The sequence below is a fragment of the Cyprinus carpio genome, chromosome A6, assembly GCF_018340385.1.
Source record: "Cyprinus carpio isolate SPL01 chromosome A6, ASM1834038v1, whole genome shotgun sequence".
Classification (NCBI taxonomy): domain Eukaryota; kingdom Metazoa; phylum Chordata; class Actinopteri; order Cypriniformes; family Cyprinidae; genus Cyprinus; species Cyprinus carpio.
In genome coordinates this window covers 20,375,896-20,400,838 of record NC_056577.1, presented here as the reverse complement: position 1 = coordinate 20,400,838, position 24,943 = coordinate 20,375,896, and the positions used below count along the sequence as shown (strand labels likewise).

Genomic DNA, 24,943 nt, shown 5'->3' with positions numbered 1-24,943 from the left:
TGACTAGTAAACTGTGAGGAGGCTCTTGTTACAGCAGATTTACAGCCAGGATAGGTCAAACTGAAGGCTTGAGAATGATAGGAGCAGTAGGCACGTCACCGGAGACCTTCTGATTTTTGTCTGTCCCTGTATTAGCAAGTTGTACGGGAAAGGACTAAATGAACTACACTTTTTGTCATAAGCAAGCAGTAGGCAGCAGGCAAAACAGGTATTAGTCCACCTACACCCTCTGACTAACATCAGACTGGCGAGTTTGTGATCGTAAGATCCACGTGAAGCTAGCGTTAGACTTAAAAGAGACATTAGGTCCCCAGTGAACGGATAATTGAAAGTATAGTGAGTCTGGAATAATCAAATATCTAAATTAATAAACAATTGATATTTGTGATCAGTTTTTAACTTGAAACATTGCCTAAATTTAATGATCACATGAAACTGGAGTCAGATTGAACACAGAGCTAGACTAAAATTTTAACTAAATCCTGATAAATACAGAAGCGCAAGTAAAAGACCAAATACGCATTAAACCTTCGACCAGGACGCTGGATTCCACTTTTTGGGCCGGTGGGTGGACCCTTACAGGTTCCTTGCACAATACTGTTTTATGACCTCCAAATGCTTTTACCAGAATGCATGATTTGTAAACTAATACATTTTGAGATTTGCATCTGCAGCTCTAAAGCTTTTCTAATGTAGCAAACTTGCTTGTTAGCTCACCCGGTACAATATCTCACTTGCAAAGTGCTCAGGTACGAGCCCTGTAAAACGTGAGTCAGGATTCTTTTTCCAAAGCCTGTTTTTACACTAAAGATAAAAGACAAATGTGTCTGTTTGTTCTTTTGAATGTTTATCAGTATACATACTCCAAATATACAGTATGGCAGCTGTCAGTTTGTTGGGTGTTTTCAGTGGTAATTGACATGCTAAGATATAGCGGGTGGACGCCAAAATCTGTGTGTGTTGTAGCATTATTTTTAATGCATGGTCAGGTGACCTTAGAATTGATATAGTTGCAGTTAGGAACTTCAGGTATGCACGTGATTTTGTGTATCTCTGACTTGCAAGTTGACACACCATAAAGCAGTAGTTGGATCATAGAGCATCTGTCTGCGTGTTTGTGATAGCGTTTGTGTGTCTGCCTGAATGCTTGATAATTGACATGCTGTAAAGCAGCAGGGGAAGACTTGTTTGTGCTCTGCCGCTGAAGGCAGCTAGTGGGGGGAGGACACTCTGTCAAGGCACAGCCTGAAGGACCCAAACTTGGCCCGGCGCTGATGGCATTGGTCTGCTAAGATATTGCAGCCATCTGGTAATGACACCCAGTCTGAAAGGAGCCTAACAAGCCATAACGAGCACAGACCAGAGCAGAGCTGCGTTGTCTGCTCTTTGCCACAGACCTAGTTGTAAACTAAAGCCACAGTGATTGCATGTGTCTGTGTCACAGTGGCTAAATCCGCATTCACGGTGCTACAGTGTTTAGCATGACAGAATAAGGAGTTGAACTTGCTCAACTGAAATATTTAGTTGCAATTTTTTTTCAGGTTTACATCTGATATTAAAATGCGTTATTAAAATCCGATCTCAAGTGGACAAAGGGATAATGACATTATCCCCCCTATTACACGGCTACTTGCCACATAAGTAAATAATTAGACAAGAAATATTGATTTGATTTTAAATATTTAAAGGCAAATGTTCCGTGAAGACAAGCGGCAAGTTCAAACTAGACAGACATTTATGGGATATTGTGCAGTCAAACCACTTATTACACAACATTTTAACAATTATGGCATTAAAAGATTTAAGACAAAAATGTTTTAAAATCTTACCAGTTTGTTAGTTATCTTATAATCTAATTCAGTGTGCAAAACAGTCATCAAAAAATGGCAACAGCTGCCTTTGTATGAAACGAGAAAGCGAGTCTGCGATACCAGGATGACATAATTAAATAGTTGTACACAATTTTGAATTGAGTTTTAATATTTTATTAGCTAAACAAATGCAAAGCTTCCACCAAGAAAAAACTTTAACATACCTTGGAATGTTGCGACTGACCAATCAGAATCAAGTATTCCACAGAGCCATGTAATAAGTACAGTTGTAAAGGGGGTGTGAATCGTTTTGTTCTTGTCCATATTTGACCACTCCAGAGGAAAACACATTAGACCGGGTTGCTTTTGTAGTGTAGATGCTCATGTGGTTGAATGCATTTGAACAGCCACAAAAGCCACTTTGTTGGCTGAAATCGCAAGTTTGGTTTAAAGGCAAAAAATGTAGCACAAACTCAGTGTTTGGTGAAGTTTTGCGGCTATCAGAGCAGAAACAAAGCTTGCTTTCTGTATCATTTTCCATTGTCTCTTCACATTCATAAGTATGTGAGCTTTTTCTCAATATTAGACTGGTAGATCAGAAAAACTCATGCTCTTTTTTTTTGTGGAAATTATGATTCAGAATTTGTTGATGAACAGAAATTACAAAAGAACAGAATTTATTTGAAATGTTTTTTTGTAACAATAAATACATTTGTACATAAATTTTACGCATCCTTGCTGAATAAAAGTATTAATTTCTTTAAAAAATATATTGAACAGTAGTGTATGTGCTGCCACATAGAGTTTTGGTCTTAGAATAAATGTCAGATAAATGTTTTTTTTATTTTTGTAATGGTAAACTATCCAGTTGAGGTACAACGTTTCGATGGTTTGTATGTTTTTGTTTTTAATCATGCATGTTTAGAATGTGAGTGTTCATTTTTGACCCTGCCTTCAACATTTCCAAAACTAACAAAATAACAGCCATTTAATATTCCTCAGTTTTTGCTGGTGTGGCCATTTTTACCAAGGTTTCTGACCCCTGATTTGTGTTAGATGGATATTACACTTACATCATGCATGCAACAAAGCAGTCTCTTGGTATCAAGAATAAGATGTAAATTTATGACATAGTAGAATTGGGTACAGTTTTATCATTGCCAAAGAAGTGAATTCAGTGTGTAACTGAAATATGCAAATTTAGCCAGTTAGCCAGTTAGTTGGAATGATGCTTTATGAGTATCATTATTAGCCTGGACAGAAACGACTGCATCAGTCATCTTACCCAGTGTGCTAACAGATACAAACCCATGCTTGTTTTGTTTTTGATGTTGTGTTTTTTAACATGGTTTATTAATTATTATTGATGTGTTATTGTGTTGTTAGTGGTGATGTTGTAATATACAGTAGCTGAGTGAGTGTTACTCCTCCCCAGCATTTTATCATCTCAGAGCTAACGAAAAGTCTAATGAGTGTAATAAGAACGGGGAAACGGAACACAGACGATGCTCATGGGATGAGGAGGCTCAACACTGTGATATTAACTTTATAATTGCTGTAATTGTAGTGCCTTTGTTTTGTGATGTTTCTAGAATGCTAAACATTCCAATCTGGACTCAAACTGACCACAACGGACCTAAAGAAGCCATGAAAGATCTGCAGTAGATTAGAACAGTAATGTTATCTTCTATTGACAGCTGAACTCCGTCATGCTAGTCCCTGTGTAGCGCTTATTAATGACTCCACTGTACATTAATGAGTAATTTTAGAAGTCTCATGGCAGAAGAATTATAGACTTTATGCTGCTACAATAAAGCCCCTCACCACACAACCCCCTCTCCTCGACTTATAAAAAAAAACTAATAACTGTCACAGATTGAGACGAAGGCTATAATCAGGTTCCTGTGTTTTAAAAAAAGGCTGTCTCAGTGCTGTCACCAGCTAAAGTGGCTGTGATTTCTAAGATTATTGTGTAAGCTGTTCTTTGTTCACTCTGTATTTTTTCTTTGTCGGAAAAGAAAATGCCTAGCTATGCTTCATTTACTGTAGTTAAAAGGAAGGGAGGAATAAAGGGGGCGGAGGAGGACAAAAAAATGAAGTATAGAAGAGATTAACTTCTATGGATCATGGGCCTGTGTGACATTATTTATAATAGTTATTTACTATTTATTATAAAAGATTGCTGTAGTTTTAATGGATTGCCACTGTATGTTATAAAGGGCAGAACAGGTACAGCAGCAGTTAACAGGCTGATTAATTTCTGAGGGGGTGGAAAGTATCCAATTAGTTCTTGCTAAACAATTTACTGGGAAATAATGCAACAGCCTCATTTACAGCATAAATGTCATAAACTGGGTTTTGTGCTCAAAAGCTGGATGTATAATTAAAAGTAATGTGCGTAACATATTGAGAATTAGATTTTACTGTATGTGGAACAGCATGTTTTGTTAAACAAAATATTTAATGCCTCGGCAAGAGTGATAGACATACTTTTCAACACTTTATGCCCTGTTTTTTTTAAATCATGTAAAATCCTTTTATGTTTGATAATTAAATCGACAGACTTCTTGTGAAGTTAATTACATGTTTTAATTGAATTTCATTGTAATTAAGGAATTATTTTATGACAGGCTCACTGTATTGGCATATTTCCAGGAATTAATCAGGTTAATAAACTGAGAGCCATCTGCCAATCCAAATTTAGCTTTTACTTTTTTTTTTTTTTTTTTTTGTTAATGAGATAAGACTGAGATGAATAACTTAGCAGTTATTCTTATGAAGTCAGGATTATTAGGAAAGAGTGGCAGATCTTTTATTCCTAATTGTGACGTACATCTGAGTGTAACTGATTATCGAAAAATAAATCATTTAGGGCTGATCTGTGTATCCATTGTTGTTTGGATTTTAAGATATGGGTGTGCATTTAAAAATGGAGGCAGACAAATGTGGTTTTGTAGAGACAGGAGACTTAAGTGGACTAAATAATTAAGAAAAGTCCGGCATGCATCACCAGAGAGAATTCTGTTGTTTTTATCAGAAAATTGCATTGGGATTTTAATTAATTTATCAAATAAAATAAAACATGCATGGATATCGTTCACAATAGGATCAATGCATTTCAAAAATATTTTATTTTGTTTATGATGTATGTGTATGTGTTATTTTAATGGTTTTCTCTGACCTGTATGTTATTTTTTTTTTCATTTGTGTTTGTTAGACTCAGCGTGACCCACAACTTAAGTTCTTTCTAAAATCACTCACAGGATGTACAGTAGTACTTCTCTTGTACTCTTGTTGCTTTTTAGTTTCAAGACCCGTTTGATTTGCTGTTTGAGTGTTTTATTAATGTTTTTTTTGTGTATGTGTGTTTATGTGTGTGTCTCACTAGCCTTCGTAACCCTTCTAAATGGTGACCAGGCACAGGATGCCATCCGAACTCTGCACCAGACATCAGTCCGAGGCCGTGACATCACAGTCCAGCTTCAGCCCACGGACTCTCTCCTGTGTGTCACCAACCTGCCCTACACAGTCACTGCCAGCCAGTTTCAGGAGCTGGTGCGCTCCTACGGCAACATTGAACGGTGTTTCCTGGTGTACAGCGACCTTACGGGCCACTCCAAAGGCTATGGCTTTGTGGAGTACATGAAGAAGGACTCGGCCTCCAGGGCACGGTCAGAACTCTTGGGCAAACCTCTGGGCGACCGTGCACTTATGGTGCAATGGGCTGACGTCAACCAGCTGACCTCTGCTGACCACCTCCACTCCAAGTGCCTATGCGTGGATCGCCTGCCGCTAGACTTTGAAGACTCTGAAGAGCTGGCGCACATTTTTTCAGAAAGCTACAAACCCGTCTTCTGCCAGGTGAGATGTGGAAAAAATAACAGGGTGTTTTTATCTAGGCATTTTATCGACACGGATGGAAAGAATTATTTTATAGAAAAAAATATTTTGCTATTTGGTGAAGTAAGGGAGATAATATTTCTTAGTCCAACAGAGAAATGATTTCTATAGGACTACTGCAGTCCAGCTGAATTTGTTGGCTGCTGCCATTTGCAGTCTTTTAAAGAGAAAGTTTTTGCCATCATTTAATCACTGTTTGTTTCAAACTTGTATGACTTTCTTTATTCTGTGGAAGACAAAAGGAGAAGTTTAGCACATTGTTGCTGGTGCTCTTTTTCATACAATGAAAAGATGGGAACTGTCAAACTGCAGAAAAAAAAGTTTCAAAAGACAAATTAGTCTTTTGATTCAATTAAAATAACCAGCTCATTTGAGTCATTCATTTAGGAATCCAGCCACAATGATTGTGCTGTATGTTTTTCATTCACATAAAAAATGGCTTATAAGAGTCGTTTGTTGGAGAATCAGACTTCTCTGATACTTTTCTGATTCACTTAAAGAAATGGCTCATGAGAGTTTTAATATATTTATTTTCGGTAACTAATTGGTGTGTATGTTTTTGTTTCACTTAAAATAACTGCCCTATAAGAGTCATCTTTTCAGGAATCAGAGTACACTGAGTCTTTTATTCATTTAAACATTTTAATTGAGTTTTTCTGATTCACTTAAAGAAATGGTTCATGAGAGTCATCTGACTACACTGACTGCACAGTATTTTTTTTAATTGATAAACATAAGAGTCATTCTTTCGGAAAGATGACACTGCGTTGTTTTAATTCAGCTAAAAAATGGCTTATAAGTGTAATTCATTTGGGAATCCAAGTATACTGTGCTGGATTTTTCTGATTCAGAATTTGTTTGGCTAATTTGTTTGGTATTTAGACTGAGCTATGCTTTGTAATCAGTTCACTAAAAAGAACTGACTCATAGTCGTTCACCAAAAAAATGCTCATAAGGGTAATTTGTTCAGGATCAGCCTACACTGGTCACATCTTTCTTCATTAAAATCATTTGGTTCCAGTATTTGTTTTTTTGTTTTTTGTTTTTTGGAATACAACCCATGTTTCTGTTCCAACCCAGTCATTAGAGATGTACTGATGATCTGATTGTGGCTTTAGAGGGTGAGTTCTTTTACCAGACTTGGTGACGAGGACTTGTGTGGAAACCCTACCCAGCCTTCACTTCTGTCTCCACTGTGTTAATAAGAGAGTGCTTTTCACCATGCATACCTTCTCCAGAAATCAATACCTCCCAGGAAAACTGCCTTTAAGTGCTGAGTTAGGGCCAACACCAGCCAACACAGAAGTCAATACGCTACACAACTCTCAATCCCATGAAGCTTTGCAGCCGCACTAAACCCACACCATCTGCTGGGGTGTTGGGGATGCATCAAGCTTTCAGGACTTTGACCTCAAATTGCATTACAGTGCTCTCAAACCTCTTTAATACTCAAGCATTGCTTCAAGAATCAATAATGGAGCTCTCTGAATATTGCCGCCCCCACTTCTGTACAGAAATGAGATAACACGATGAACTGCACAAGTGATTCAGCTCATTTCTGTGCTGGAGATGCCGGAAAATAAGATGTAAAATGTGCCTCATGTCGACAGAAAATGTCTCATCAGTATTTAGGGTTTTTTTAATGATCTAAAAGCTTCTTTCATAACTGGATGGTGATTGGAAAGAGTGACTCTGGTAATGTTCTTCTAATTGTAGTTCTTCAACACAGCTGTTTAGATTATTTCAGAGTTTATTCAGTCCTTCTGATGTAATAGCACAGTGGTTATCGAACATTTTCAGATTGATCGCTTTAAAAGTAAAACAAAAATAGCAGACCACTTCACCACCCCTAAGTATATAATATGTATATATAATTAGCCTTAGTTTATTGCTTATATTTTGAAATAGTCCCACTTTTACAGTTTTTCTAGACTACTGTTTCTTGTTTAACAAGACTGCTAATTAACTAGATGTTAAAGGTGCAGTATGTAAGATTTTTACTCATATTAAAGCATAAAAATACCATAATATGTTTGCAGATATTTAAGAAACATGCTAAGTTGACATGTTTATCTGAAAAACATATGCTACTGTGAGTTATTCTCCTTTGAAAATGTGCGTTCCGGGCTGGAATGTTGGTGTTTGTTTTGGTTTGTGAAACCTGCCCAATTGTATTTCAGCACCCTGGGTTGCCAGTTGGCGGAAAACACAGCGTATTTCATTTCATTCATCGTCAAGTGCGCTTCCATTTTGTGCTTTCCTGTTTGTGTCGTCAATCTGGCAACCCGCATGTGCATCAAGTCTGAGGAGGAGTGGCCGGGTGAAAAAACCTTTTCAATATTTTGAATTTGGACTGCAATACCTAGTTCAACCACTCGGTGTCAATCCTACATATAGCACCTTTAATAAAACTAAATGAGGCAGCTGTTCACTGTTTATGAAGTTTAGTTTGCATCCACTAATACATAGATGACATTATTGAAGTGAGATGACAGAAAAACTAAATAAAAAATTAATGTTAACATTAGTCAAATTACTCAGTAGTGTGCACATTTATACCTGGGATGTCTTGACTGATCACAAGACACACAAGAAACAATTATTAGGGAAAATATTATCTTTGTGTTCCTTAAAGGAAAGCCACACTGACACTGACTTTTACTGGCTTAATGTCAAAATAACTTGATCCTATTTCTCATTTATAGCGATGACCAGGTCATGTTTGACTCTGTACACATGATGCAGCAGTGTATTTCTCAAAACCACTATGGTGTGATATGAAAGGACACAAAACTCTTGAGTTTAGTTGACAGGAAATGTCAGCTCCATTAGATGTGTTTGAAAATGCATCTTTTTTTTATTCTTTCTGACATCTCACCTCCTACATTGTCACTCATTCATCTCGCAGCCCCCCTCCCTTCTGTCAACTCTCTTCCTTTTGCCTTTCTTTTTGAGAAAGACAGCAGCAGTTATGTTATTAGATGACTCAGCGTGTTCATGATGGGCATATTCTGACCCTGGCACATATGATGGAGTCACATACACATAAAGACTGACAGTTGGAGGCACACACAGTGCATCCAGATATATTTAGGTGGACGTGATTTTTGGTGGAGAGTTTTGATTTTGTTATTGCTGCTTTCTGTTTTTCTTTATCCATTCCTTCCCCTCCCTCTCTCTTTGTCTCTGCTAGTCTCTGTTTATCTCTATGTTTTCCTTTTGATTGATATGAAGGCCAGCACATCTGCTGACCCGTGGCCTGACACATTCAGTAGAATTTAAAGGCTGTCACAGCACAACCACGAACAAACATGTCACTTTTTAAGACAACCTCCTTCTTGAAGATGGAGTATGAAGATGCACACAGTATATATACTTTTAAAATAAGTAACCATGAATGTTTAATGTCTAAAAATATTCATATTGATCGCACAGATTAAGTGATGTGATTTTTAATGCTGCTGCATTATTAATGACCACATGTAGGTTATTTGAAAAATTTATACATCCATTTAGATTTTTGGATTGACATGCTTTTACATTTAGCCTTTATTGTTTTGCTGCACATGCATTCTGCACTGCTTTTATTTTTTATTATATTACTTAGTGCTTGCATGTCGAGTGCATGTGTATATCTGTTATTTTCCAGGTTTGAGTTTTATTCCCAGGTTGTGTTGTTCCTAGGTATATAAAGGTAAAGTGTTCAGCACAAATGTTCAGTGCAATTTCCGAATACAATTTGTCTATTTAGACCAGGGCAATCATACTATTATTTATATAATATTAAATTTTTATTAATATGTTGAATTTTAGCTTTAGTAGTTTTAGTAATTTTATGTACTTTTGTCATTTTTCAATTTTCTGTTTTTTTTTCTGTCATTTTTATCCATTTCTATTTAGCTTTTTCTTTTTCAATTTTAGCCTAGTTTAAGTACTTAAACTTATTTTATTTAAGTTCCAACATTAGTTGGACAACATTGCTATTTTTTTTATTTATGAATATTTTACTTTAATGCAGCTTTGTTTCAATTAACGAAAACATTTTTTTCTTTCTTATTTTCTTCAAAAAAAATAAAATAAATAAATCTTGTCACTTGATCTTATACCAAGTTACATAAGGCAGAATTTTTTTGTACTTCACTGCCTTGACATTATTGTTTCATTCATACTGCCTGGCGCCCCCTTTTTTTCTCCGAATCCCACTGGGGTCTTTCTATCGCTCTCAAAGGTCAGCCATTTATAAGAGGTAATAGAACATGTCCAAGCCAGAGGGAACACACCATGCAGACATCCAGCTACAATATTTGCTTTTGATGGAGTACTTTATAGTTTGGGATACTGTTTGTGTGTGTTTAAATGGAGGTGGTTGCTGTATTGATTTCCCTGGCCTTAGGTCAGTAATGGCTGGTATTTGCATGTCTCAATGGGTGTAGTCTCAGACTTCAAGCCCACGGACTATTGGCAAAATGGGCAACACTTTGGGAATTTCGAAGTCATCATCTGAACAGTTGAATTCCACAGGATTTCTGGGAGAAATTTTCTGTGTCTAATTCTTTAACGGTTCGCCTGGAAACAAAGCCATCATGACTCCAAACCCCTTCAGAAGAACAAAGCCATTGTGTTTACAACTGTGACCAATGATTGTATATTAGGATCAACTGAACGCTGGTATGTGAAGTTCATGGTATATACTCTGTGCCATTGTTGCAGTAACCTTGCACAACATGCTTGAATGATTAATTTATTAGTTGCACACCGGTCTGTTATTGTAGGAACATTGAATTTACATTTTCAGTCCCCAAACATGATGCTGAACAAAACAAACTGTGATTGGCTGCTTTACATGTCTGTCACAGCTTCTTGGGCGGTCCTTGGGCATTGGCAATGAAAGTTGTGATGGAGTCCAGAACCTCTACCGTTTACCACTCTCTCCTTCCTGTCTAGTAAAATGTTTGTATATACAAGGCCTAAAAAAGGAAACTTAAGGATTATCATTATTGTGTTAGATTTGTGTCAAGTGCCATGCAGGATATAGACTCATGACAGAATCAGTTTAGGCCAAGAGAGAGCAGTTTACCATTTGCGCAACTCAGCAGGTTTACTGAAATTATTTTTTTTTGCTCCAATTTGTCATACAGAAGCTTGTCATCATCATATACATACACTTCCTGTTTGATTTTGCTTGTCTGTGTGTGTGGTGTGATAAGAGCCCTGGGTGGTGACAGTTTCCTTGTTTGTTTTTTTCTATGCCTCTAAATATCTGCTTTTGATATTCCATCTCTATTTTCACTGGGTTTTTTTGTAAAAAAAAACAAAAAAAACAAGCGATTTAATGAGCTCATCTGGGGCTGTTTGTGTGTGTGTGTGTGTGTGTGTGTTTGTGTGCAAATTTTAGAGTCTGAATAGGTGGGTGTTTTAAAAGCAGGAACATGAAGGAAGCCCATAAAAAAGAAAAATCACAAATATGATGTTTTTAATATGAGATTTTTCCAAAACTTTTTTCCTAGACAGAAATGCGACTAAATGGAGAGCAAATGGAGACCTTTTCTTATGTTTCCTGCTTCTTAGATTTTTCTAAATTTCACATGTACATTACCATTCAAAAGTTAGAATTTTTAAAAGAAATCAGAAAGGATGCATTAAATTGAAAGTAACAGAAAATACATTTATAATGTTAAATTTTTTTTAAATAAATGCTGTTCTTTTGAACGTATCTTTTAATCTATTATTATCTATTACTGATCTAATTTATCTATTCATCAAAGAAGCCCTGAGAAAATGCATCCCAGTTGCTACAAAAATATTATACAGAACAGCTGTTTTCAGCATTGATAATAATAAGAAATGTTTCTTGACCACCAAATCAGCATATTAAAATAAAGCATGCAGACTGGATTAATGACTGCTTTGCAATCACAGAAATAAATAAAATTTTCAAATATATTGAAATACATCTCAGAAACATAGAAAATCTGGAGTGTCGCATACTATGGTCACTTTTTAAAACACCATTGTTTGCAATCAAAAGTCAGAAGTTTCCATACTCTATGGATGTGCAGTGTACCTGTTATTGGCTGATATTAGGGATATTTAAAAAAATGTATCGCATCGGCCAATAATACATGCTTAATCATGGGCTTTAAAGGTATGGTACAAAAATACAGGGGGAAATAATAACTCACTATTTATTGAAGCATACTGTAAAGAGTGCTTTCCTATAATAGAGGAAATCATCTGTTATCGGCTGTAATATCTGTGAACTCAATATCAAAGAACAAATGATCTGCATCAGTACACATTAATTTTATAGCTTTGTTTTTACTGCATGGCAGTGATTGTCTCATTTGCTTCTTGCTTCTTATTATATTCTTCTAAATTTATTTGGGAATCAAAAACCATAAAACAGAGAAACTGTATTTGGTAGGATGGAGCCACCTGCTACTAAAGCAATCACACACCCATTCAACTCTAGGTGCCACTTTAATGAGTTAATTTACATTTTCACAACTCTGGAAGTTTGGTACCAAAAACATCCACAGGATTTGTTCTTTCATATTTGACTATTTTAAGATATTAACACATGTGCTTCAACCTTGATGTTTTGTGCTTTGGCTCTATTAATTTGTAGGAATTTTAGATTAAATATCTGAATTGACATTCAAATGAAATGTAACTGATAACTCCAATAAAACTGCTGAGCTATAGAAGAGCAGTAGAATGTTCCTCTGGGAAGGTGGATTCTGGGAATGGTGTGCATTCACCATAGTGTTCAATCAAACGGACACACACACACACACACACACACACACACACACACACAATTGTTTGACACTCTTCCAAATGACGAATGCTTTTCCTTCTCTATATTTAGACTTTTACATACGCTGTCCTGACTGCATTATAACTGGCACAGATAAGACTGGGTTCCTCTGAGACATACCGCACCACTTATTACTGCCAAGGACGTATGCCGTGTGTTGTGTGTGTGTGTGTGTGTGTGTGTGTGTGTGACAGTGTGAAAGAAATATCCAGGCCACACTAGTACACATTACAGATTATTGGTTTACTACATCCTCACCACCATGTATGTATTCGTCTCTGTGCACATCTACTGTACCACATGTTTAAGGTCCCACTTTGAATCTGACTGTTTCCCTTTTTGCTTCTATCATCTTTTCTATCATCTGTCCTCTAATCAGCCTGTCTTCATCTCACATTCTCTCAACATCCTGTCTCTTCTTCAGCGCTCCTCGTTTTCCATCTTCTTCGCTGTCACTAGGACATTATCCGTTCATTCATTCACTCACTCTCCAGAGCTCCCCTCCTTCTCTCTCTCATTCTCTCATTCCTCTGTCTTCCCTCAGGAGTCTCATTTCCATCAGAGTAACTGCCAATAGCTGATCAGTTTCTTCCACCCCCTCACTTTATAGAGTCTCTCGATTAAACCTTTATTCTTTATTTCCTCATCTTTCTCTTTCTTTCTCTGAGGCTGTAGAAAGGCTGTGCATCAGTGTTTACTGCACCACTATTCCAATGTTGTTAACTTGTGAATTGTATGTGGTTGAGAAAGAAAGTATATAATATATTGACATTAAACATGTTAGAACAATCTTAATTAGTGCATCTTTCTTTCTGAATCATGGACTGAATCGATAAAGAAAGAGACTGTGCTGTGGCACACAATGTGTATAATATATTGATTTTAAGCAAGTTAACAATGTTCTATTGGTTTGTCCTCACTAACTGCACAGATATAAGAAATTAACAGCACAAAATGTGAACACATCACTTTATTAGTGTGATTCTTTGTAATGAATCAGTAAAGTCTATAATAAAGCACAGGAGTCATCATTCTGAATCGTGGACTGAATCGACTTGATTTGACGTCAGTGTTAAGAACATGATCCAGAATATTTAAGATACGTCGCTTTAAGCCGAACATGATGAAGGAGTGGACAGAGGAGGCAGGTCTTTCCACTGATAAGTCCCTGGCAGTTGGTATAGATGTTTTGATGAGGCGCCGCCAGACTCCCTTGAGGCCACTTCAACAAAATGACGCACGTAGATGAAAGGCAACACCTCACAACACATCTGGAGAGTGTGTGTTTGTGTATGTTTACTCAAGCTCACCCTTGTAAATGTTCTTGATTCCCTGTGTGGTTCCTCATAAGGAATGTGAGATTCACAAACACTGCCTGGTAATTGTGCTGGGAATTAGAGAGTCTTTAGCATATTTGCAAGTAAGCTTGTGTGCATGTGCAAGTTTTTTTTAAGTTGACTTAACATGTTTTTTGTACATAGTGGTCCCACATATTTTGTTACCTAATGCAATAACGTTCATACATCTTTAAGTGTGGCTTAAGTGACCATGGTACTTTTTTGGGGGAAATGCATGTTAGAGATGTTGTAAGTGTAAAAGGTTATTCTAGTTCATATTTAACATATCATTCATATTTATTTTTCAAAAGTAAAAACAGAAAGGTTTCTCTTCACCCCATCCAGAGTCATGGAAAGAACTATAAACAAGGAATTGACTTGCCTGCTAGAACACAGCACATTCTCCCACAGACAGAGTCTAGTTTTAGATCTGGACACTACTGGATTAATGAAAGTATAAAATGAAGTTATTGTTCCTGACATGAAGCTGACTCAAAGATGATATGCTGCTTGGTTTACACACTTTTGAAAATTTACAGTGGTTTTTGCATACCAATTACATTTTTTTTTTTTTTTTTTTGTGATAAGATCATATTTCTAGCAGGTAAACCTATAAATGGCTTCTCTTCAAACTATTATATTTGTAAGCCGAAAATAGTAACTTTAAAACACAATTTATATTCCTTACCTCACTAATAGATGATTTACAACAGTAATTTCTGCCATACCATAGTATTATTGTTGTATACCATGGTAGATTTCATGGGCGTCGCTAGGCCATTTTTATCAAAAATTTCTACTCGGCGCCCCCTAAAAAAAATTACAGTGCATGTGACATTAACTACCATACAGTCATGCACAGAAATTTTTGAAGACGGTGACAGACCTACTTGAGCACAGAAAGAGGTTTGTTTAGAAATGCAAACAGTACAATTTTGTGTTTGTAGAGTAAACAGGTGTGTGTGTGTGTGTGTATGTGAGAGAGAGAGAGAGATCAGGAAGACTTGTATTTGGTTTATTCAATACTCAAATATTATAGCCATCTAATTTATGCAATACAGTGGACTACTGCAATAGGTTTAGTATATCACCCTAACCTATTAGTCAAACGTTATTTTATTATTATACCCTTATTGCCCCCCTAAAATGAAAATCCTAGAACCTCCCCTGGTAGATTTTATTTCTATTTTTATTTGTCTGATCTATACTTTGGTGTCTTGGACTGGTCTAACAACTCCAATAATATAAAGAAAAGGGATGAGCTAAAATTGTGTTTATATAATAAATATATACAGTGGAGTCCTAAAGTCTGAAAGCACACTGAAAATCTGTGATTCAAAACCAGATTTAAACCTGTAAATAAACAGAAAGTTTTAGTATTCTTAAAAAGTTGTAAACAAATAAACAATATAGGAAGAAACTAAGTTCATAGGAAATATTATACAGTATTTCTAGATCACTAATCAGATAAGCAAATTTGAAATCCTTTGTACAGGTAATAATAATAATAATTGTAATTATTATCACTGTTGTTGTTAAAACATTTGAATTGAACAAAAACAAAAATATTCTGAATAGTGGTCTCAAATGTTTGGAGCCCACAGTATCAATAAACAGAAATGTTCATGTTTGCCACAAGGAAAAATACTCAATAATTAAACCTCAATTTCTGTTCTAATATCAAAGTAGTGCAGTGGGGGTTTTATTTCTCATGTCAGAATGTCACAATCATTAACCACATCCTGTAGCTGCAGGCAACTCACAAATCAACACCAGAAGACACAGATCAGTGGGTTCCTTAAGGCTCTGCACAGCCCAGCGGAGCTCATTTCTACAGATAAATTTTGTTTCCATTATTTAGGATGCATCCAATTGAGTATTTTAATGAAAATGAATGAAATTGTTCATTTTTTGGTTTCATAAAATAATCATGCAGAGATGATCAGAAAATTGGATTGTAATGGTGTACCCTCAATCACACACCTTTGGCAAGATTTGTTGATTTATGAACACTGTGTGTGTGTGTGTGTGTGTGTGTGTGTGTGTGTGTGTGTGTGTGTGTGTGTGTGTTGCAGCTGGCTCAGGATGAGGGAAGTCCAGTGCGAGGTTTCGCTGTCGTGGAGTATGAGACGGCGGAGCAGGCTGAAGCCATGCTGCTGGAGATGGACAGACAGCTGATCCAGGGTCAGGAGATACGTCTGTCTCTTTGTCCCCCAGGAACTTCTGGACGCAGCACTCTCGCCGCCCTCATCGCTGCTCAGGGTGTGGTGAGTGATGTGCACACTCGTGGGGGACAAGTGACTTTCTCTTTATTGCCACATAGCAAACAATGAAAGTGTTTCTCACATATTCATCCAGAAGCATTAACGCACACACGTGCATGTGTGAAACAGCAGCGGTGACAGTTTAATTACAGTATTCATACAAACCCTGCTGTTTCAAACATCTCCAGATCTCCGCTGCATTTCCGAGGCCTGAAATAAACTGCAGGGCTATTTGCATCATGCTGGACAGATCCACATAAACCAGCAGCTTGTCCTGAAGACACTGTCAGTGGTGTTGAGCATTAACCGATATTCTCCAAAACACAGGTTCTCTTTGATGTTTTGTTAGAACATAGGTTTTTTTTGACAGTCCACACTTTAATTGTGTTTATTTTTTTTTTAAATTTAGGACTAAATTCTGTAGACAGATATAGTATATTGTTCGCAGAGCAGGATGTTACATCTAAATATGAATTGATTTCATTTTTCAAAATTCAGGTTTTTGCTTGTGGTGGACAATAAAATATCTGACTGCAATTCTTTTAAAGATGAAAAGGTGGAATGTTTATAGACCAAATAAAATTTTCCTTCTAGTGTTCCCTTCTAGCATTTGTCCTATTGAAACAGGAAAATAGAGCAGGGCATATCAAAGACCTTATCTATAGTATATATATATATATATATATTTTAGATAATAATAGTGTGCATCAAATGTGCATGCTTATTGGTAGTTTTTGTAAACTTTTAGGAGTACAAGAGCATATAAAATACTTCAAAACTAAAGACCTGAAGCAAAAGCCACAAAATTGCAATTTTGATTTCATGGGGTCTTAAATGCTATGCTTTATGTCTCCACTCCTCTCTGCTCTCTCTTGCCTCTCCTCTCTCTCTCTCCCTCTCTCTCTCTTACTTCCCCATTTTCCTGCAAAAAAATATCCAGCCAAATGGAGCAAATGCAAGCTGACATTTCTCAGGAAGTCCACCCCTCCGAGCCACAGGCATCTCTGTGCTCTGTCTGTATCAGAGACACGCCTACCCACTCATCCACAGACTGTGAGGGCACAAGCTTTCCCCTCAGTCTGATGGGCCGTTGCGCTTGCGTTTGAGTGTAGTCATATAATTTTAGCACTGCTTGGGGACTTGCAGGTGTCTGCACTTGTCTTCCTCACTGGTTAGTACTGTGGAAATTCTGACACAAATGTCAAATGATACGTGCTTTCTGGTTATATATTAGTCATTTTCAATTCCGCATTTCAGTTAGTGCTACATGAAACTTAAGTTTAATTGCTGCCTTATGATGTGTAAGTAAACTCAGAGTGGTGCAAAGGTTACAGTGATTGATTGAACATGAGGAATTTAATAATCAAGTGAAAAAAAGTCAAATAAAAATGAAAGTCAAATTAAACAAAGATGGTATTATGTAATTAGGAAAACATTTTTACAGTGAATATATGTAGATACAAAATATGTTATTTTGGTTGTTTGTTCTTGTTTATTGCTTTTTACATTAAAGTTAAGTTACACTGAAGTCAGCTTTATGCATGTTTAAACATTTTAAACTGCTTTAAAATAATAAAAACTATAATTTAAAATTTCAATTCATTTATACAGTTATAAATCATACTTAATTTATAAAATCTGATTTTAAAACTATAACTACAATAATACAGTAAATATATATATATATATATATATATATATATATATATATAAAAAATTTTAATGGGTAGAGGAACCAAAAAAATAAAAATTTTATGTGGTTTAATTTATTTTGTAAATAGATATTTTTCTAAGTAGATATGTAGATAATAGATATTTCATGCTTAATTATGCTTATTAAAGTGTATTGTGCGTGCTTCTGTTCACTGTTCATTTTATCGTTCTGTCCTATTTTATCTTTCATTAAATTGTAGAATGAACATTTAGAGCTTCTCCAGTGCAGCAGTACAGTATTCACTTGACATTTTCCTGTAATGATGTTGGGAACCACTTATTGTGCAGAAATGATGTAACATTTAATCTTTTTACTTACATGAACAATTTACTGTTAATCCAGAAGACACATGTGATGCCACTATCTGTATCAGTGCATCCCTAATTCTTTTATTTTACTTTCTATTATACCTCTAAAATGTACTATGCCTGGAATTAGCAAAGAATTAGTGGTTTATACACTGTGATCTCCTTTCAGATTATACATACTGCATGATGTAGATTACAGTAAACCACCAGATGTTCTGTAGATGTTTTCTGAAGTTTCAGTTGTCTCATGCAATAGAAAATAGAACATCTCAGCTGTAGTTTATGGCTCTTTAGAAGCAGACATCAGGAGCAGAGCTCCCTGCAAATCCATCTCTGAAGCTCTGGGCAGGGGGCATGATGGGACACGGCCCTGCTTTTGTCAGTCTTATGAAAAGACAGGCCAACTGTCTCTCCAGTCCCTCTCCCCAAATACTCCACCCATCTGCTGCTTTACCCAGGGCCATCACCACCACCACCACCATCATGTTCCCCGGATTCTTAAATTATTACGTACATCTCCCCTTATTCCTAAATATGTGGTTACAACCTTGACTTCACCCATTCCAGTATGAAAGCAGCAAAATGTGTGTATGTGCACTAGTGTAGATGTCTATGTGGGTAGGGGAGTAGTAGTCAGCAGATGGAGTTGGAGTGTGGTTGGGATGGATCCACACCTCTAGCAGACATCAGAGATCTAATCAGGGGTTCCGCATGTCTGCAAGCATCTCCCCCATGCCAACACACATGCTCACTCACCGCTGGGACATAAACATCCCAGATAAACATTTGACAAGACATCAAATATGAAAAGGAAGCTCTGCAAAAAAATAAATAAATAAGATAAAAAAATCTTAACCCTGTACAGCCTACTGTATCATATTTGATATTCACATTTCTAAGGCCTTTAAATTATCAGCATGATCAAATTTTTTACTTAAAAAAAAGTGCACCGTCTATTAGATGCCTTCTGCCATCTGATTGATATTTTGCACTTTTTTAGCAAATAAAAGGCCTTTTAATATAATTCTAAAATTATTGTGGTGCATTGTATTACAATAAAAACTACAGACCTTTGATAATAAAACAAAGCATACTAAGACATTATTGGCAGATAGAGAGTGTCAAGTGATGTTTATATACATTTTATGTAAATAGTCTGCTATACTCTTATAAAGATCTTACTGATTTACATTATAAGCTAACAGAATTTAATATTACTTTTTATATACTTCAAAATGTAAAAAAAAGTTTAATAACTTAAGCTTAAATTTTTAACCCTTATTAAATTTCTGAATGCTCTTATATTTAAAACATAAATCTTACTAAATAAAGTGAGGGACATGCTTTGACTAGAAAAAGTATTTGCCAATCTTCTATGAAGCATGTAAAAAAGAAACAATGAATAGGGACTGAAGCTTTCAAGCTTCAAATATGAGGTAAAAACTATAGAAAAGTATCATGAAAAATATATATTTCATTCCAGGAGATCTAGGATAGATGTAAAGATCTACTTTAATGAATAAAAACTTTATTTTTCATGTTAAAAACTATTCTTTTAGTTCAAGATATTTCTTACTTTATGCAGTTTTGCTTCCCAAGTAAATTGTTATTTAAATTGATTTGTCTTTTTTTTTTTTTTTTATATGGTCATATGACGTTGCTAAAAAGAACATTATGTTGTGTATTTGGTGTAATGCAATGTGTTTAAGGTTCAAAAAACACATTATTTTCCTCATACGATACATTATTGTTGCTCCTTTATGCCCCATCTTTCTGAAATGCGTTGATTTTTACAAAGCTTATTGGTCTGAAAAGCGAGGTGTACCCTGATTGGCCAGCTATCCAGTGCATTGTGATTGGCTGAATACCTTAAGCATGTAACAGAAATCTTACGCCCCTTACCATGCTTTGATGTTGTGTTCTGGCGCGACGAGACAAAATCAATAAAACCCATTACAAATGAGGCATTTGTTGCATCCAGTGGGGACATAATTACTGATTATTATGACTTATACTGTGTGTACTTACACTTGCGTATCGCGCCGCGTAAACATAAAACCATGTCTGCATTTGTGATCGGAGAAACAACAAACAACAAGCGCTACTCTAAACTGCTCAAAACTTGCATTTGATTTGTATGTTGAGTGTTATTTTATTATAAAAATGTACTTACAGGCTGTGAGTCAGAAGTGCCAGACTGTCCTTGCAAAGTTGGAACTGCCCCACTTTATAGAAACAGCCTTTGTGCCACAGTTGCATTGTAGGCTACTCTGCAGGATCAGGAAACAGTCCTCCATAAAATGTGCTGCACACATCTAAATATTTGGGTTGGACTGTTCTGGAACAGTGTTGTAAATACAACTTAACCACTGATTTCTAGGTGTGTCTTCTTTTGGAAGGCAAGACAAAGTCACTTTCACTTTCACAACGAAACACACAGCGTCACACACGGCGGGCTTGAGTGAATGGCAGCTGGCAGGCTTGTGTCAACAACATGTGACGACCCCGGGCTGGACTCTGCTTTGTCCACGGTGAAAGCCGATCCGGCGATCCACAGCAGGGGGAGTCCTGCACGGGTCCATTTTTGGAGACCCGCCCCCACCCGTACCCACAATGTTCAGCACCAGATCCGACCCGTCACCCGTGATAATATCAAAATTAAATCCGCACCCGCCCAGACCCGTTAATATTTGGCCCATTACCCGATTCGTGCCCACGATAAATCATTCCAATTAAAGTGCTTTATTTTTTTATCTCGCACCTCTCTCAACACCACAGCAGCATCATGAATGAGCTAATGAAACAGGCTAAAGTGCGCTTTTTTTGCGCCATTCAAGTAGCCTACCATAGGCACCTAAATAGGCTATACAGTAGAACCTGATAACTATACGCAAATAGACCTATTAATGAAAACAAAAACAAGAAAAGATACAACCTGAGCCTGTCGCTCACAAACAATAGCCTTACTAGGCTACGAGAAGCATCAACAAAAGTCAGTGGTGGTGACGTGATGGGTCAAATGTCATATCGTTGTTGCGTATGTGTAATGGTAATTAAACATACAAATATTGCGCACATTTTTCATCCGCGCTACTACCCGCCCACATGGAGTTAATTATCCGCCTGCATCCCTGCCCGTGAATTTTAGGAATGTCACAATCCACCCGTTTTAGCCAATTTTAATGCAGGTACCCGCGGGGTATCTGCAACCCATTGCAGGACAGCGCGAAGTTGATGTATTTCCTCAGCAACCAGCACGGATCAGCTGCAGGCATGACGAAGCGGATATCATCCTCTTTTGGAAGGCCAAAAAAAGTAGTCTGGCTTTCACAATGAAACACACAGCATTTCCACAACATGGCGGCGGCAACAACAATACTACAGCGAGAATAAAAGTTACCCCTTCTTTCTTTGCGTGAACATTTGGGCGGCGTTATGCAAATCTTCCCACACAGTAGATGTGGGGGCGTGTTTATAAACGAGGCGTTTTAGGAGGGCGTGGACAAGTCTTAACTTTTATAAAGATTATCTCTTTGGATTTCAGACTTTAGTTTTTGCAACTTTACAGATTCACCAAGAGCTTGTAACACTCCAAAGAGAAAGGAGAAATTTTAATCGCATCATATGACCCCTTTAACTGACAAAAACATAAATACTGATTAAGAAAATTCTGTGTTCATTATAATAATTGTTTGGATATGGGTTTATTTTTGTATAATGAATGAATGAATTAATTAATGTTTCTTTCTTTGTCATCTTTCTTTGTCGTCTGTGCTCCTGTAGATGTTGAGCAGTAAGAAAGGTTTGCTGCCTGAACCCAATCTGGCCCAGTTCCTCAACAGTATGACCAATCCTGCTGCTCTCCAAGTCCTTATGAGACCCTACCCTACCGCCAAACGTGGAGGTAAAGCGCTCTCTCTGTGCCTCTCTTAAGTGTCTCTTTCTTTACTCATTAGGAAAATAATTTATTGAGTATTCATGAGTAATATGTTTAAGTACTTTTCCAGACAACTGTGTCCTGCGAGTATTATAGATTTTGAGATGAAGTATCATGCTCATGCTTCTGCAGATGTGTGAGTGTGTTGGCTGTGTAACAGTGATAACTAGCACTGTAGATTCTGAGCAGATTTTTCTCTTGATGAAAGCCTAATCATATATTAAAATGAACTTTTCATTGGGTGGGAGAATAAATGAGCTGAGGAATAAGTGGAGGCCGGAGCTTAAAGAGAACACACAATTACAACACTAAATATAGCACATGATTAAATGTTAAACTTCTCTACCTATTCCGGAGCAACTTGCCATTAGTGCTGAAGCTGGAATTTTGGAATGACAAAATCATGGGCCACCAAAATCAACCACATACTTTCTGCTGTCCATCTCTCTTATTTTGAGGGCTTGTCTTTATTTGTTTCTTTCACATTGTTTACTCTCCTATTTTGACCTCTCATTTCATTCATCTAATGGTTTCCCACTAGGAAAGTTTGGTCGACCTCACAATCTTCCCTTCCTGCGTCCACCATTGACTGCTGCGCTGCTACAGTTAGGAAAAGCACAGCAGGTACTCATTATCTCTTTCTGCCACTCGTAAGACTGACTTAAAGGGACGGTTCACCCAAAAATGAAAATTCTGGAATCATTTACTCACCCTCGAGCTGTACTCCTCTTTTAGCTGTTGAACACAAAAGAAGATATTTTGAAGCATGTTGGTAACCAAACAGTTGAGGGTAGCCATTATCTCCATAGTATGGAAAAAATACTATAGAATACTATAGTATTCTGTCAATGGCTTTCATCAACTGTTTGGTTACCAACATGCTTCAAAACTTTTTTGTGTGTGTGTGTCCAGCAGAAGGAAACTCATACAGTTTTTGAACAAGTGGAGAATGAGTAAATGAAGACAGAATTTTCATTTTTGGGTGAACTGTCCCTTTAAGGGACCTTAGCAAAGCCAAATGTACTCATAGTTAAAGAATCACCCTAGAGAAATAATGTAGATTCTGCATTAATGGATAAAAAAGGCTATAGTACAGCAAAAAAAAGAACAGAGGAAAATATTTTTTTTATTTAGAGGAAAATATGTTATAGAATAGGGTGCTACCTCAGAAATAAATAGAAAAGATTAAGGATGCATGTTTAACAATCTCTCTTTCTCTTATGCAGAGTGCCATTCTAGGAAATGGTCTTGTTCTCCAGAATCTTCTTCACATGCAGATGGCCCAGCAACAGCTCTTACAGATCAAAGACAAGCAGATCACTAATGTGAGGGTCTGTGTGTTCACTTGTCTCAAACATACCCATAACAAAGAAATACATCGCCACTTTACTCTTACCTGCAAACACTGCATAATTGAACAGCCTGAAATTGTGTTCATAGTTCTTTTTGTGAGAATATTATTATTCTGCATTAAAGTCTGTTGTAAATAATGAGAAAACTGCAGATTTTGTTCAGAAAAGCATTATTTATTTTATATAGCAGTATTAGAAGCATACATCTAACTGGCATTTTAATGCAAATTTGAGGTTCTGGTTGAAGAATAATAATGCTATCCACAGGAAAATTTCTGTGAAAAAACAAGGTAAATTTGTGCAACAATAACGCTAACATAAATCTTCTTTTGTGCATGTGTGTATGTATTTTGTAGCTATAATTTCATCTGTATGTACTTCATATTTCACTTTCCAAAGGCCCCTGTTATGGCCTGTCTGCTCTCTTTTCTCCTTCATCGCTCTCTCCTTTCCCTTCAGGTCCCAGGTCTTTTAGGCGACCCTTCCCGGCTGCTCCTCCAAAAAGTTCTGGGTCTTCAAACTCCGGCGGCGGTTCCTCTGGGGAAGGGGTTGCTGGGAGATTCTCCCACAGGTGAGAGCTTCTGGTCGGGTGGTCAAGCTCGCAAACCGCAGGCTTGGTCCAGAGGTCTCATTCGCTTATGGCAGGGAAAGACATTTGCAATGCAAATCTTCAAACTGTTTGAAAGCCGCATTATAAGCAGTTTGAGGCAGCCGCTTCAATCAGTATTTTTTCCTTTATGCTTTTATACAGACGTGTGTCTGTTTGTGTGTGCAAAGTCCAGTACTGGCATTCATCAAAGCATCGAAGACCATTGAAGAGTATACCTTTGTCCAGGGTCATTTCTATTTGAATATCAGTGCCATGCAGGTGTTACAGTGATGTAGAAATTGAAATACTAATCTAAGGATTTCCAGAGTATGCAATATATGCATTGATAATGTAAGCTTTTTTATTAAAGTAATTTAACAAAGTTCTCTGGTTCGTAGAGTTGGGCCAAGACTCTTCTACGGTCACGTCCCAGGGTGGAAACTCAGGGGCTGGAATGTTGTCACATGTACCTGGACGTTCACACGCGAGTTCCATCGGCGAGCAGAATGGAGTCACTGTGACATGTCTGGCTCCGGAGAAACAGCCTGCACCTCCAGGAACCACAGGTGGCTCCGTAAGCTCCCAAACCCAACTGCAAAACTTCCTCCCTGGAATTAACACACCAAGTCTGGGACCTTTGCTGGGGAGTTCGACACACAAAGCTGCAGCAAACCACCACAGTACAAGTGTGCAGACTAGTACAACTGTTACAGTAAGCCTGATTTTCTTTTCTGTTTTTCTGACTTCTTAGCTCAAAGCAAAAATGAGAAAATCAGAGACATTTCAGAGCTTTAAATGAAAAGAATTCACTTCAATATTTTGTTATCATATCTGTCATTCCATATATATATATATATATATATATATATATATATATATTTATTTATTTATTTTCAAAGTTTGGTCCTTGA

The 24,943-nt window shown here is 36.9% G+C and overlaps 1 protein-coding gene across 2 annotated transcripts in view; it reads left to right on the top strand.

Annotated features, from left to right (window-relative positions):
- The window catches only part of LOC109104353 (ribonucleoprotein PTB-binding 2-like), a 57,735-nt gene that overhangs the window by 19,452 nt on the left and 13,340 nt on the right, over positions 1–24,943 (top strand). For both annotated transcript variants that reach the window (XM_042758358.1, XM_042758356.1), the window contains exons 3-9: positions 5,200–5,672; positions 15,944–16,135; positions 21,938–22,058; positions 22,633–22,715; positions 23,318–23,416; positions 23,903–24,014; positions 24,431–24,744. In XM_042758358.1, coding sequence (XP_042614292.1) covers positions 5,200–5,672; positions 15,944–16,135; positions 21,938–22,058; positions 22,633–22,715; positions 23,318–23,416; positions 23,903–24,014; positions 24,431–24,744 — 1,394 coding nt within the window. The remainder of the gene's footprint in view (positions 1–5,199; positions 5,673–15,943; positions 16,136–21,937; positions 22,059–22,632; positions 22,716–23,317; positions 23,417–23,902; positions 24,015–24,430; positions 24,745–24,943) is intronic.